Source organism: Prunus avium, chromosome 2 (assembly GCF_965620075.1).
Source record: "Prunus avium chromosome 2, drPruAviu1.hap1.1, whole genome shotgun sequence".
In the NCBI taxonomy this organism is placed as follows: Eukaryota; Viridiplantae; Streptophyta; class Magnoliopsida; order Rosales; family Rosaceae; genus Prunus; species Prunus avium.
Genome location: NC_142285.1, coordinates 23,223,385 through 23,239,404, shown reverse-complemented (window position 1 = coordinate 23,239,404; position 16,020 = coordinate 23,223,385). Strand labels below are relative to the sequence as shown.

Here is a 16,020-nt window from a genome sequence, read left to right as displayed (position 1 = left end):
ATGCCAAGTGCAGATCAAACACCACCAACAAACAAAAATTCCAGTTCCCAAAATTTAAGCAATAGCAACAGCAATTCTAGTATGGATACATCAAATCCATACTATGTTCATTCTTCATACCACCCTGGTCATATGCTCGTTCCAACAAAATTGAATGGTGCCAATTATCCATCTTGGAGTAAATCCATGATTCATGCCCTCACAGCCAAGAACAAAATTGGCTTTGTCAATGGTTCCATTAAGCCGCCCTCAGAAACAGAAAAGCCGACAAAATACGCTCTCTGGAATCAATGCAACAGTATGATTTTATCATGGCTTGCTCACTGTGTGGAACCTGATCTAGCCAAAAGGGTAGTCCATGCCATGACTGCTCATCAAGTGTGGGAAGATTTCAAAGACCAATTCTCACAAAAAAATGCACCAACAATCTATCAGATTCAGAAGTCCATCGCCTCTCTCTCATAGGGCACCATGACAATCTCGGCCTATTTCACAAAACTCAAAGGCCTATGGGATGAATTAGAGACGTATCGCACTCTCCCCACCTGCAACCAAATGAAAGCACACAATGAACAAGCCGAAGAAGATCGGCTGATGCAATTTCTCATGGGTCTCACCGATACTTACAGTGGAGTTCGTAGCAATATTCTCATGATGACTCCATTACCTAATGTTCGTCAAGCTTACTCTCTCGTCATTCAAGACGAAACACAACTAAAAATGGCATCGGGATCAACCGAAAATTTCTCCATCGCTGCTGCAACCCAGATTCGACCAAACAATTCCTCAAATAATTCCAAGGGGCGTTGTGAACACTGTGACAGAATAGGCCATACAATTGACACTTGTCGGACCCTAAAGTTTCATTGCAAATTCTGTGACAAAAAAGGCCATACTGAAGATAGATGCAAATTTAAAAATGGAGAATGGATTCTTAATAATGTAGGAAACCAAGGCAGTCGATACAAACAGCAGCCGCAGCAGCGTGGGACCCAAGGAGGATGTTCTTCCTTCCATACTGCCAACGTTGTAGACTCTTCTGCAACCCAGCCACAAGACTTGCACGCGCAAGCCCAGACTTCCACTTGGGCCCAACAGCCGCAGGTTTTCCACACTCCTGCCCAATTCTCTAACCCGCAGTCTTCTCAACAAAACCCATTAAATGGGTTTTCTGCAAACAGGTTCAACAACTTGCTCATGCCATGTCCCTGATGACTCCAAACCATACTTCCGGTAATATCCATGCTTATGCAAATGCAGCAGGTCTATCTTCTTTGCCCATTGCTTCAATTAATTCTATATTCACTAAGCCTTGGATTTTGGATAGCGGAGCTACTGACCACATCACTTTTGATTCCACACTTTTCACTAAGACAGAATCCTCACCAATTCCTATTGTTAATTTACCAACTAGTTCTTCGGCCCCAATAATTTCCACTGGCACCGTACCATTCAATTCTAATATCACTTTATATAAAGTTTTATGTGTTCCTTCTTTCTGCTTGAATCTCATGTCTGCGAGCAAAGTAACTAATCCTCTCAATTGTTGTGCCATTTTGTTCCCCACCTTTTGTGTCTTGCAGGACTTGGCTACGGGGAAGATGATTGGTACGGGTAAACAATGTGGTGGTCTCTATTACATGTCTCCGTTACAAAGGACCCATGTCTCCTATCAAGTTTCCCAACCCTCCAATTTATGGCATATGTGACTTGGACATCCATCGCCTTCTCGTCTTAAATTAGTGTCTCCGTTATTGTCTCATGATGGTATTTCTTTTGATAATAATTGTAGTGTTTGTCCAATGGCCAAACAAATAAGACTCTCATTTTTTATAAGTTCAATCTCAACTCATGCTCCATTTGATTTGTTACATTGTGATATTTAGGGTCCACACAAAATTTCCACACATTCAGGGGCACGTTTCTTTCTTACCATTGTTGATGATTTTACTAGATGCACATGGATTTTTTTGATGCAACATAAGTCTGACACTCAACACATTTTAAAATCTTTTGTTGCTGTTTCTCATACTCAATTTCATGCCAATATTAAAGCCATCCGAGTTGACAATGGGTCTAAATTTTTTTCAATGAGAGATTTCTTTCAAACTCATGGCATTGAATATCAACGCACTTTCGTTTACACTCCACAACAAAATGGAGTTGTTGAATGCAAGCATCGCCATATTCTCACCGTAGCACGTGCCTTACTTTTTCAATCCCATTTACCACTTTATTTCTGGGGAGAATGTGTCCTTACCACTGTTTATCTCATTAACCACCTCTCATCACCATTATTATCCACTAAATCACCTTATGAATTGTTATAACACTGTCCACCATCATTTACTCACTTGAAAGTTTTTGGTTGTCTATGTTATGCAACTGTTGTCCATCCTACTCACAAATTTGACCCCCGTGCTAAACGTTGTGTCTATGTTGGATACCCAACTGGTCAAAAAGGTTACAAACTTTATGATTTAGACACAAAGAAATTTTTCGTAAGTCGTGATGTTAAATTTTGTGAAAACACTTTTCCATTTTCTTCTATTCTGCCACTACCTGATCACAATTCTATGTTGTCCTCTTTCTCCACTGACGTCACTGACAGCGGGCCCCCACCACCACTTTTTCCCACCACAAATCCACCTCCACAAGCCCAGCCAACCCCATAGGCCCATCTACTTGACCCAACCGAGATAGCCCAGATGTCAGCTAGCCCTAACCCACCAGACAGTCTCCCTGCCCACGCACCTGACCATCATACCATCCTTGCTCCACCCATGACCCCCTAGCCCACACCTTCCGCGTACTCTGATACAACCACACACTCAGTGAACCAATCCCTTATTTCTTCAGCACTCCCAAATTCTTCCACACAATCCATACCCCCACTTGTTGCGTAGATACAGCTGCACCAAAATGGGTTCAACTGCATCCTCAACTTGTGATACTCGCAAGTGCACGAGCCGTTTGGTAGTATAGCATATGTAAGTGCGAGGTCGATCCCACGAGGATTGGTGATTGAATGATTCAATTCATTTTCCCTACACAAAACAGAAATGAAAAAGAAGGGAAATAAATAAAACAAGGAAGAAAGAAAATAACTAACTCAAGCAGATAAGTTCCCAAGTTCAATTAGATTAACGGATTGATTCTAGCTAATGTATGATTAAGCCATGGTGTGTGGTCATAACCTTGTGTTCCTAATTCCCTAATTTGATCATTTGTTGTCTAACCTAAAATTAAGCATTAGGAACCCATTAAGCATAGAAGAACAATTTAAACAACCAAGCATGTATCTAATCCCTGTTGTCGAATGTCCATACATACTCTTCCTATTCATAGTTCAATTCGAATTAAAGTATGGTGTCTACTCTTAATTCAAACCAAGATAGCTAACATGCAAGCCTAAATGGTGATCAATCATTCAAACTAGCATATTAACTTATAAGCATAATGAATAAGAACAAAAATCATAATTGAAACTTGGAAACTAATCAAACTTGAAACTAAAGAAAAGAATTTACATAACAATGAAAATTAAAGTAGAACTTGGAAAGACTTAAAGGAAAATTTCAGCACAAAGATCTCATTATAACAATTGAAAACTAGAAAGATAAACTAAGAGAATTTGAGGGAGAGAAGGGAAGGGAGCTCTAGAGAAGTGTTTGAGAGCTCCCCCCCTTGGGGTGTGTTTACAAGCTTGGGAAACCTCACTATATATAGGCCTAAGGAAGCTGAAAATCTGAATTAAGTATGGCTAATGCATACAACACTTGTTTTATAAAATCTGAAATGGTTGATGCACTTCACTAATGCATACAACACTTCCATTATAAAATCTGAAATGGTTGATGCACTTCACTAATAAATCCCACCAGCAGCCCTAGCTCATCTTCATGTCACCATGACCAAGCTTCCAACCAGAAATAATAGCTCATCCTGAGGTCAGCATGACCAGCAACTTCAAGGGCTTACGAATTGGGCTTCCCTTAAGCAAATTAAGACTTTAAGCACTCAAACTTGAAGTTCAGAATGTCTTCTTTCCAGCCATATATCATTTGGGCCAATCCAAGGTTGGAGGAGGAAGTTAAGGCCAAAACAAATTGCTAACTCATTTTGCGCGCTGATAAAATCCATCCTGAGCATGGCTCTGTGTTTGCTAGGTAACAGACTCCATATTTATCCAATGGGGCTGAATTTTGGATATGTTATATTACACACCCATTGGAACAACTTTCATGAAGAATGTGGCCTCATCCGAGCTATGTAGGTTGCTGAAACAAAGCTTGCAATATGACCTACGAAACTGGGCTGGCAGGGGACTGTAGCCAAAATTGAGTTTGTCTTTAAGCTCTTCATCCATTCATCCAAATTAGGCCATAACATGCATGGATTGCATCATTTACTATCCAAAGCCCTCATTATTACCTAAAGCTCAATGAACTGAAAGATAAACACAAAAAGGATTAAAAACACAGTTTAACTCAAAAACATAACCAAATCATAAGCTAGAAGGGTACAAAATGATATGTAAATATGCACCGATCAAATACCCCCAAACCTAGATTTTGCTAGTCCTCGAGCAAAACAAAAGGAAAACAAAGATAAAAACAAACAAGAAGTTAACTAGACCACTTTCGTAGGTGACTCGATTGCATTGAGCATATGCAACAAGCCTTTAAACCTCTAGGCATCCCTAGTAGGAGGAGTTGTGTCTCCTGAGGGTTTAACAGATACGATACCCACAAACGTTTTACTGACTCTGTAAAACAAGGTAATTAGAAAACTTAAAAGATTGTTAGTCCTTAAGCAAAATAAAAAAACAAAAACAAACAAAATAATTACATTAACAAAAACAAAACAAAAAAAACAAAACAAAAAAAATTACAAAAATAAAAAGAACTCAAAACAATCTTTCCGAACATTTTCTGAAGAGAAATGACTCATGCACATGACTCAAAAGTTTTAACAATAAAAGCTCAATTTTAAACATTATTCACAAAGCGGCAAAGTTCAAAACATAATATGCTCAAAGTGTGGTAGTGTGATAGCCAAATGCAACAAATTCCCCAATCTTAGTTTTCACACAATTTCAAAAATCATACAAAGCACAAGTTCAACTTCAAATCTCACCAAAGTTGTCCTCTCACAAATGAATCACTCGGAAGAGGGCTATAATGCAACACTCAGTTATAAACATGAGATTAGAGTTAAACCATAAAGACTTAACTCGAAATAGAAAGATGAAGAACTTGCATTAATATGATCTCAAGAAGGATGCCAAACACTTAAAAGTATAAAAATAAATGCAATTCAACCACATGACATTTAAGATCAATTTAGGTCTTTAGCATAGGTTGTAATGGGGCCAAGGGTGTAAGGTGAGTAAGAAATGAAGGGTATGGATAAAACAAAGTCCAAGAAACTCAAAATATAAGAGCATAAAACAATTGTTTACAAGAATTCGAATCATCACGATTAGATTTTTTCTTTTACACGATCAAAACTCCTTATACCTTCATTTACAATTATTCATACTCCTTTCCTTGAATTGAACAAACACCAATTTATTTAGAAGGCCCAAAAATGAAACCCAAAAATGAAATTTCATTCAACCACCACTTCATCACAATTTTTCTCTTTTCTTTTCTTTTCTTTCACCAATTGAGTGAATTTTTTTTTTTTTTTTCCTTCAAAATGTAACACCAATTCCTAAACTTAGTATGAAAAACACATCCCAATTAAAGCTCATGAGTTCCTTAGAAAGGTAAATATTTGTTTTTCAGGCTAAGGCGAGGAAATATAATTGGTAAATGAAAGAAAAGGTTTACATGTAGGCTCAAAATGGTTAACAATGGAAAATCATGCTTAAGCATGCATAAGGTTAGCTTGAAAGGTACAAACGATCCAAAGAGGGCCTATATCATTTCTTAAATGTCATGAAATCGAATTGCAAAAGAATGAATGACTTTTAAGTATTCAACCAAATCAATGAATAATGAGATCAAACAACAACTTTGATGACAAGAAAATAAGAGTATGTGTATAACACTCATGAAATGAAGCACAAGGCTCAAAAGCTCACATTTATGGTTATATAAGTCTAATTTATGCTTGATACAATTCTTTGGGTCATGCAAATCCTTTAATTGGAAAATTATGAAACAAATGGCAAGTGCAAAGAAGGTTTCGAACATGTCATGCTAGAACGATGCCAAATTAATTAATTAATTAATTATTATTTTTTACAATAAAAATTTACAAGGAAAAAAATAAATAATAAATAAAATTCAATTTTTTATTTAAGTCATGCAACATTTATCACAATCTCATCAAATGTGTTCGGAAAGTGACTAAACAAGACAAGATTCAAAACAAGAAAAAAAAAAAAAAAAAAAATTTAATTTTTTTTTAATTTTAAGAAAAACCAAGTTTACTTGCTAAACTCCAATACCCCCAAACCTAGAAATGAGCATTGTCCTCAATGTTTAAAAATTAGCCACAAACAATGTCATAACAACAAATGAAAGGTATTAAAGCAAATAAAAAAAAATCACAAAATCACAAAAGAAAACAAAAACAAAATAATTATAAAATAAAAATTACAACACAAACAAACAAAAAAAAAAAAAAATGAAACAGTAAACCCTAATCACACAATTCTGAAACCCAAAAAAATTTTGAAGCCCAAAGCCCACAATTTCGAAACACAAACCACGGTGAATTTAACCCACTTTGAAACCCATACTAAAGTGAAACCCGACCCACAATTTGTTTTCATTTCCGGCTTTTTATTATTATTTAGTTTTGTAAAAACAAACTATCGAACCGTGATTAGCAACACAAAGAGCGGGATTTTAACATGGGTCATGATGTCTCTGTTCAGTGTAAGGGACCAACAGACAGGGCGAGACACGTGTCGACGCATAGAGGCGCCGCAGACTCCACAAGAAAAAATTACGGGCTCATGGAAAGGCGCGAAGACTTTACTGAACGCGTTCGTTCAGAAAAGACACGTCGTGATAAATGAGTTGGGTATGGTTGGAAGGCGAGAAGGTTGTGGGACTCAAGGAATGCTGGAGATTCAGAAAATGCTCAGATGCTGCAATGGCTAGGGTTTGTCAAAGACTAAGTCTATAAGAAAGGGTGAAAAAAAAAACGCAAACTCAGAAACACACAAAAGAGAAAAGAAAGAAAAGAGAGTGAGAAATCAAATGGCCTCTAACTACCCATTTTCGTTGGATCTCAACCTAGCTCCACCGACTCAGACACGAGGCCAAGCAACGGCACCAGTATGGATGCCCTACTTTGCTTCCGCACGGGGGCCTGTGACAGTAACTGACTCAATACTCCTGGACAACGATGTTGCCATTGGAGTGGCTAGAAATTTAGTGACTCCTAAAGATATACGTGTTCTGGGGACAAGGGATGACAACCGGGTCGTGAGCGATGCCCTGGCACTGAGCGTGCAGAGTACAGCAACAGTCGCAAGTTTGGGTCATCGCCTACTTGCGAAGTCCCATGAGGTAGAGGTGCTCAAAGCTCAGTTGGCGGCGGAGCGAAGTATGGTTGAAGATTGTCAGAGTGCTATAAAAAGCTTGAAAAGGGAAAGGTCAAGGATAGTGGAGGTGAATCGACACCAGCTAGAAGTATTGCGGGACGAGAATAAAAACCTATCAAAGATGGTAGAGTTGTATTCTCGCGACATGCGAAAGCAGCTGGAGGACCTAGACCGACCGGGTAAACGCAAACAAGCAGATCGCGAGAGTAGTTACGCTCAAGCTAAGATTGCGATCTTTGGGAGCTCAAGTGATGAGCCCCAAGAAGCTGTGCGTGAAGCCCCGGAAGAGGATAGCCAGAGGGCCAAACTCAAAGCTCCAATGGTCGAGACACCAAGCATCGAGAAGAAATGATTTCCTACTGCATTATTGTTGTTTTTATTTTATTTTGTTGTTTTTGTATTTTCGTTATTTTGTTTCGGAAATAAAAGAGTAAGGTTGCAGAAAGAAAAAGAAAAAGAAAAAGAAAAAGAAAAAAAAAACGACAAACGGAAAAGAAAACACATTTCCCTAACTAAAATAAGATAAAGATGATAGCCGAAAGGGAAAAGCAAAAACACAAAGCTCTAGAAAATGAAAGTAACGGGCAAAAACATTAAACACCAGAAAACACGGAAAAAAGAAAAGTAAAGTAAAAGTAAAGGTGCTCCCCCTTGAAGCGATTAGGTCGAGCATGCCCGGGAAATCCGAAATGGTGTTGGCTCTCTCTCATCAGCATATGTCTATTTAAACCACACCTCTGCAAGCGGATGATACCCAGCATTTCTTCCTGCAAACTCAAGGAAAAACATCAAAAAATTTAGAAGCAAAACAAATGGCATCCTCATACACTCACCTTGATGATCTCAACCTTGAGCTCTCACTTGCACCACCAAATGCCCAGACAAGGGCTCCTCCAACTCCTGTCTTCCCAAACTCCACATATCATCACGGTACGGCCTCAAACTTTGCTGAGATAATACCGAACTTTTCTGAGGCAATGCCGAACAGAGCAGCGCTGCTGGGAGGCATGATTGGTAACAAGCTCACACCGACAGATCATCTGCATGTGGCACAGAGGTCTGACAAGGCAGCGGTGGAGGAGTCCCACAATTTAACTGTACTCCACGCGGTCTCGGCTACCAATTTGGGCATGCGATTGCTGGCGAGAACACGGGAGTGTGCCGCGATGAGCGAGGAAATAACTTCCTTGAAGGCTATGGTGGCGGACTTGCAGAAGCGGCTCTATTGTGCCAATCAGCACGTGGAAGCACTGCAGAGAAAAAATGAGGACCATGTGGAGCTGCTGCAGATTCTGCAAGTAAGAGAAAACAGAGGCATGCCATGAAGATGAAGATGAAGATGAAGAAGTTGTTTTTATTTTTAATTTACTTGAATGTTTTTTTTTTTTTTTTGTTTTTTTATTATTTATTTATAAACTTTTTATCTTTTTGAATGCAATGTTTGAATAAAAATGTGTTTTTAACACTCAGAAATAAACTAATTAACCACACCACGTAAATAAATAAACTAACCTAATAAAACAACAAAAAAAACATAAAAGAAAACAAAGAAATTCCAAATTGCAATTTACAAGGAAAAATAAAAACCCAAATTTCAATTTTCAATTTTTTTTTTTTTTTAATATTTATTATTATTGTTTTTAAAACACACAAATATACAAGCAACTCACGGATGACCAGTTAAGGGCCTCAGAAAACACAGCCAGGGGATCCGGGAAGGTTGGAGGGGTCACAATGGTCCCGCTTAAAACCCAAACTTCTTAGACACCGAAGGTGTCGCCTATAGAACTCCTAGACACTGTATTGACGGAAGTGCTCACTGGAGTTACCATAAGTCAGCTCATATGAAAAATCTTTTTAAAATTTTTTAAGATAAGAAACAAAAACAAATTAAGATAAAATGGAACAACAAACCATAAACGAAAATGAACTAAGTACTCTAAACAAATTCAAACAAACAACATAAATTGTTGTACTAAAAGAAACAAACCAAGAAACCAAAGAAAAAAAAAAACAAACAGCACTTTCTATCACCCGTTTATCACCATTTGGACAGATTCGTTTCTATGTTTTTCAGCTTCGACCTCTGTTCAGTTTTTAGGCTATAACTTTCCAACCGTAAGTCCAAATTTCATGTTCTTTATATGGTTGGATTCAGCACAGAAAAACAAAGAACTCAACGCGTACCAAAAGGTAAAAACAATGACGGAAATAAACATAATTCAAAGAAGAGAAAGGATTGAAATGCTCCCCCTTGAAGCAATTAGGTCGAATGTGATGCACTTGGAGGTCGCGACTTCTCCCATTGCTCCACACTTCCCATTCTTATGATTGAGGTTGCCATATCTCTCCATTTTTATTAAGCTATCATAAATTGCTAAAACAAACACACAAACTTGAAATGGAATTAAAAGGATTAGGAAATAAAAACTAAAATGAAAAGGAAAATCAACACACATCCAATTCCATGCTTCAAAGCAACAAGCACCAATGGGTTGTGTAAGCTGGGACTTAAACCCAGTTCTCTTGCTTGTTGGGCAATTGTCCTTTTCTGTTGGACTACAAACACAACTTGTCCATTAACGTCATTATCTTTAAAACTTGAAATTGTCTAGAAAAACATGAAAATGAAAAATAAAAATAAAACAAGTAGGGAAAAGAAATAGAACCAAACTATGTTGTCAATCCCCGGCAACGGCGCCAAAAACTTGTTGCGTAGATACAGCTGCACCAAAATGGGTTCAACTGCATCCTCAACTTGTGATACTCGCAAGTGCACGAGCCGTTTGGTAGTATAGCATATGTAAGTGCGAGGTCGATCCCACGAGGATTGGTGATTGAATGATTCAATTCATTTTCCCTACACAAAACAGAAATGAAAAAGAAGGGAAATAAATAAAACAAGGAAGAAAGAAAATAACTAACTCAAGCAGATAAGTTCCCAAGTTCAATTAGATTAACGGATTGATTCTAGCTAATGTATGATTAAGCCATGGTGTGTGGTCATAACCTTGTGTTCCTAATTCCCTAATTTGATCATTTGTTGTCTAACCTAAAATTAAGCATTAGGAACCCATTAAGCATAGAAGAACAATTTAAACAACCAAGCATGTATCTAATCCCTGTTGTCGAATGTCCATACATACTCTTCCTATTCATAGTTCAATTCGAATTAAAGTATGGTGTCTACTCTTAATTCAAACCAAGATAGCTAACATGCAAGCCTAAATGGTGATCAATCATTCAAACTAGCATATTAACTTATAAGCATAATGAATAAGAACAAAAATCATAATTGAAACTTGGAAACTAATCAAACTTGAAACTAAAGAAAAGAATTTACATAACAATGAAAATTAAAGTAGAACTTGGAAAGACTTAAAGGAAAATTTCAGCACAAAGATCTCATTATAACAATTGAAAACTAGAAAGATAAACTAAGAGAATTTGAGGGAGAGAAGGGAAGGGAGCTCTAGAGAAGTGTTTGAGAGCTCCCCCCCTTGGGGTGTGTTTACAAGCTTGGGAAACCTCACTATATATAGGCCTAAGGAAGCTGAAAATCTGAATTAAGTATGGCTAATGCATACAACACTTGTTTTATAAAATCTGAAATGGTTGATGCACTTCACTAATAAATCCCACCAGCAGCCCTAGCTCATCTTCATGTCACCATGACCAAGCTTCCAACCAGAAATAATAGCTCATCCTGAGGTCAGCATGACCAGCAACTTCAAGGGCTTACGAATTGGGCTTCCCTTAAGCAAATTAAGACTTTAAGCACTCAAACTTGAAGTTCAGAATGTCTTCTTTCCAGCCATATATCATTTGGGCCAATCCAAGGTCGGAGGAGGAAGTTAAGGCCAAAACAAATTGCTAACTCATTTTGCGCGCTGATAAAATCCATCCTGAGCATGGCTCTGTGTTTGCTAGGTAACAGACTCCATATTTATCCAATGGGGCTGAATTTTGGATATGTTATATTACACACCCATTGGAACAACTTTCATGAAGAATGTGGCCTCATCCGAGCTATGTAGGTTGCTGAAACAAAGCTTGCAATATGACCTACGAAACTGGGCTGGCAGGGGACTGAAGCCAAAATTGAGTTTGTCTTTAAGCTCTTCATCCATTCATCCAAATTAGGCCATAACATGCATGGATTGCATCATTTACTATCCAAAGCCCTCATTATTACCTAAAGCTCAATGAACTGAAAGATAAACACAAAAAGGATTAAAAGCACAGTTTAACTCAAAAACATAACCAAATCATAAGCTAGAAGGGTACAAAATGATATGTAAATATGCACCGATCACCACTCCGTTAGTCCCTACGTCCTAAGCAACCTCCAGCATGGCATCATGACTACCACATGTCCAACCACGTCAATCACTCTGCCTCGGCGCCTCGTCCTACCTCAAGTACTCGATATCCTCTTTCTCATTTTCTTTCCTATTCTCGTTTCTCCTCAGCCCATTGTGCTTTTCTAGTTAACATTACATGTCACACCGAGTCCACATCTTATGCTCAGGCTCTCCTTGATCCTAATTGGCGACAAGCCATGAATGCAAAATTAGAGGCATTACAACACAATAACACATGGAGTATGGTTCCTCTGCCCGTTGGTCATAAATCGATCGGTTGCAAATGGGTCTACAAAATCAAATACAAGTCTGATTGCACCATTGAGTACTACAAGGCTCGCCTTGTTGCTAAGGGATACACTCAGGTTGAGGGAGTTGATTATCAAGAAACATTTTCCCCTACAACCAAACTCACAACCCTCCAATGCCTACTTACTGTTGCTGCTGCTTGTCATTGGTTCATCCACCAATTGGACATCCAAAATGCTTTTCTTCATGGCGATTTGCATGAAGTGGTTTACATGGAGCCTCCTCCTGGACTTTGCCGACAGGGGGAGAACATTATATGTCAGCTTAATAAGTCCCTCCATGGACTAAAACAGGCATCCAGAAACTGGTTCTCCACATTTTCAGATACCATTCAAAAAGTAGGTTATCAACAATCAAAGATTGATTATTCTCTTTTCACCAAGGCTCAAGGTACTTCATTTACTACAGTTCTTATCTATGTTGACAACATACTTCTCACAGGAAATGATCTTTAAGAAATGGAACGTCTGATCGGTGCATAATTACATGTCATTTTGTATCCTTCTAACTTATGATTTGGTTATGTTTTTTAGTTAAACTTGTACTTTTAATAAGTTTTGTGTTTGTTTCAGTGTAATAAGCTTGAGACTCATTAAATGCATTTTGGAGACAAGTTGGCTCAAAATGGTGTTTGCAGATCAGTCAACTTCACGGATTGGACTGTACTTGCTCAAGAAGAACTAGATAACGAGCCATACATCATTGGAAAGATGCGGAAGTCTAGTTTCTGGAGAATTTTACGGTTCATGATTCCGAGTCTTCTAGAGAAAGTTATACAAGTTTTGGCAACTTAAGGTCAAATTCGGCAGCATCTGCGTTACTGGGCCAAAAATGACATTTGAAGGGCTTTCCGATTTTTCCTTGAGCTGGGCTGCATATGCTTGGAAAGATAATTCTAAGGGTTTGAAGATCCAGATTTTTCCAGATTTTTTAGGAGGGAAGATCAAGCCCAAAACAAGCCCACAAGCTGACTGCAATGAAGTCAATTCCAGTCTATTTTCGGCAGTCAACTTACAAGGCCCAAAACATACACTTGTATTACTCAGATGGGAATACATTCTTCATACAAGTTGTTCCAATGGGTGTCTATTATGACATTATCCAAATTTGAGCCCCATTGGATACATATTGAAACCTCAGGTCTTCCTACACCAAGCCTAGTTCAGAAAACTCATTTTTTCAGCAACCAAAAGGCAACCACACTAACATAGACAAGATGATGTGGGAGTTATGAGTTGTATTAAAAGAGCAATGGTGGTGTTGGAATTCATCTTGATGTTCTTCCCTCTTAGCCCTATAAATAGAGAAGTCTTCAAGCTTCAAAACACACCCCAAAGGGGGGGAGCTCTCAGACACTTCTCTAGAGCTCCCTTCCCTTCTCTCCCTCAAATTCTCTTAGTTTCCTTTCAAGTTATCAATTGTTGTAACAAAATGATTTTACTAAATTTTCCTTCAAGTTTTCAAGTTCTACTTTAATTTTATTTGTAATGTACATTCTTTCTTAAGTATTCAAGTTTAATTAGTTTCCAAGTTTCAATTATGGTTTTTGTTCTTATTCATTATGCTTATAAGTTAATATGCTAGTTTGAATGATTGATCACCATTTAGGCTTGCATGTTAGCAATCTTGGTTTGAATTAAGAGTAGACACCATGCTTTAATTCGAATTGAACTATGAATAGGAAGAGTATGTATGGACATTCGACAACAGGGATTAGATTCATGCTTGGTTGTTTAAATTGTTCTTCTATGCTTAATGGGTTCCTAATGCTTAATTTTAGGTTAGACAACAAATGATCAAATTAGGGAACTAGGAACACAAGGTTAGGACCAAACACCATGGCTTAATCATACTTTAGCTAGAATCAATCCTTTAATCTAAGGGGGGGTGTATTCAATTAGGTTTGTATAAGATTTTGAAAGACTTTTTTTAAGTGACAGATTTCCTGGAATTTTATAACTCCTATAGGTTTTACTGGAATTTTTAATAAACTTGCATAAATTTTTATTATAGACTTCCATACTTTTATATGAACTTTTGTTATAGATTCAGATCAATTTGCATGGATATTATCACTTTTGTTACAGAGGCCTCAGATTCAGATAAGTCGACAGGGATTGAGTGGAAGGTGAAGTGTGGGTGGCTTGAAGGGTTGAGAGAGTTGAACTTGGTCTGGACGATGGTTATGGAGAAGCCTTTGGAGTGAAGAAGGTTGCCCAGTTCTAGCATGGGGTTTATATGGCCTTGAAGTGGCAGTGGGAGAAGTATCAATCTCAGGCCTCTGCTTTGCTCCATTAGAATTCAGAATCACTGACTGTGTTTGCTTGGCTTCTGATTCTGAGATTGTTAATACTTTGCTACTTGTTGAGTTCTTATAGACAATATATTTTTCTTTACTGTGAGATTTATATGACTGGTCAACACAGGCAACCCACACCACAAGCCTTTGTGATTTGTCAGTGGAGGGTTTGAATTCAAAGTATGATATTTTTCTCGGCGACTTAACTTTGGGGTCTCCTTAATGGCATCCCATATATAACTCTGCCTCTCCCTGTCTTTTTCCCTTTTTTCCAATAGGCTATGGACTCCCTTGAAGTCGGTAGCAATTTCAGCAATGCTAAAACTAATTCTGTCCATACATGTCTCATATTGGCTACCATTCCCTTCATGCTCTGGTCTAGTTCGTTTCCTCTGGCTTGAGCTTTCTGAGGGACCTGTCCAAATATTGGCCTGAAAAGGTAAGGATGAAGAAGAATGTCCGAGTGGTGGATCTTGGTGTGATGCTTCATTATGATTTGGTACAAAGGCCTGAGTGTCATTATCATAAACAAAGTCTTCTATTCCAACTTGTCTATCTTCCACCCCAAAAGTTCTTGCATCAGTACCATCACCCAATCCTAATGAGTTTTTTCCAACTGCAGTTGCATTCCCAATAACAATTTGCAAATCCTCATAGTCCTCACAAGTTTTTGTTTGAATATGCCTGTGGGTTGGATGGGACTACAAAAACAACAATTAAATAATAATTATTAGTAATGAAATATGTACTTAGGTTACCACATAACGCATATTGAGAGAGAAGTTAAGAACCTAACCTTAAAGTAGTCTTCCCAAATTTCTTCAGGAGCAGTGAATTTCTTTGTGGTTGAGTCCCACCCAAACCCAGAGTTATGACGCATAAGCTGTGAATATTTTTGATATTCTCTCTTAAAGTATTTCAACCGACTTTGGTAATGACAATAAGTTTTATGACACCTAAGTTTTTCATTAAGGATGGGAAGTATTTTGGTTTCTACAGTTGCCTTGCTTAGCACGCCATTGGCATCACGCCATCCACGAGATGCAGCATCAACCATGAGCTGCAACAACATTTTGCTCTCTTCCACACTCCAAGCACTATAATCTTTCTTGGCTTTCCCTTTTCCAGTTACTTGTTCGCAATCTCCCATTTCTAAATTATTATTATATATATATATATATAAACATGCAAATTATTGTTAGTTATACAAACAAGGATAACAACAGACGATTATGATATACCAACACATAAAAATCAAGCCAACAAAAAATCAAGCTCTCCATCGTCGTCATTCACCCCCATTCACCAAACCTAATAAGTCTCTCGACAAAACAAGAAAAGAAAAAACCTGATAAAGGAAAAACCTGAACAGCTTATCAGGTGAATTATTGTTGATATACCATATATTTATTTCGTCATATATTTGGTAAGAGAAATTTGCATGCAACATAAGAATTAGAGGCAATTATGCTGCCTCCGTA

The 16,020-nt window shown here is 37.9% G+C and overlaps 1 protein-coding gene and 1 pseudogene across 1 annotated transcript; one reads left to right on the top strand and one right to left on the bottom strand.

Annotated features, from left to right (window-relative positions):
* On the top strand, nt 1–1,212 carry LOC148296653 (uncharacterized; annotated as a pseudogene).
* A 13,374-nt stretch (nt 1,213–14,586) lies between these two features.
* LOC148296652 (uncharacterized protein At2g29880-like) lies at nt 14,587–15,689 on the bottom strand. The gene is made up of 2 exons (XM_088248592.1): nt 15,336–15,689; nt 14,587–15,240 (listed from the first exon to the last, which is right to left on the bottom strand). The coding sequence occupies exons 1-2, from the start codon at nt 15,687–15,689 to the stop codon at nt 14,587–14,589; spliced, it is 1,008 nt and encodes a 335-aa protein (XP_088104718.1).
* Between the last annotated feature and the right edge of the window lie 331 nt (nt 15,690–16,020).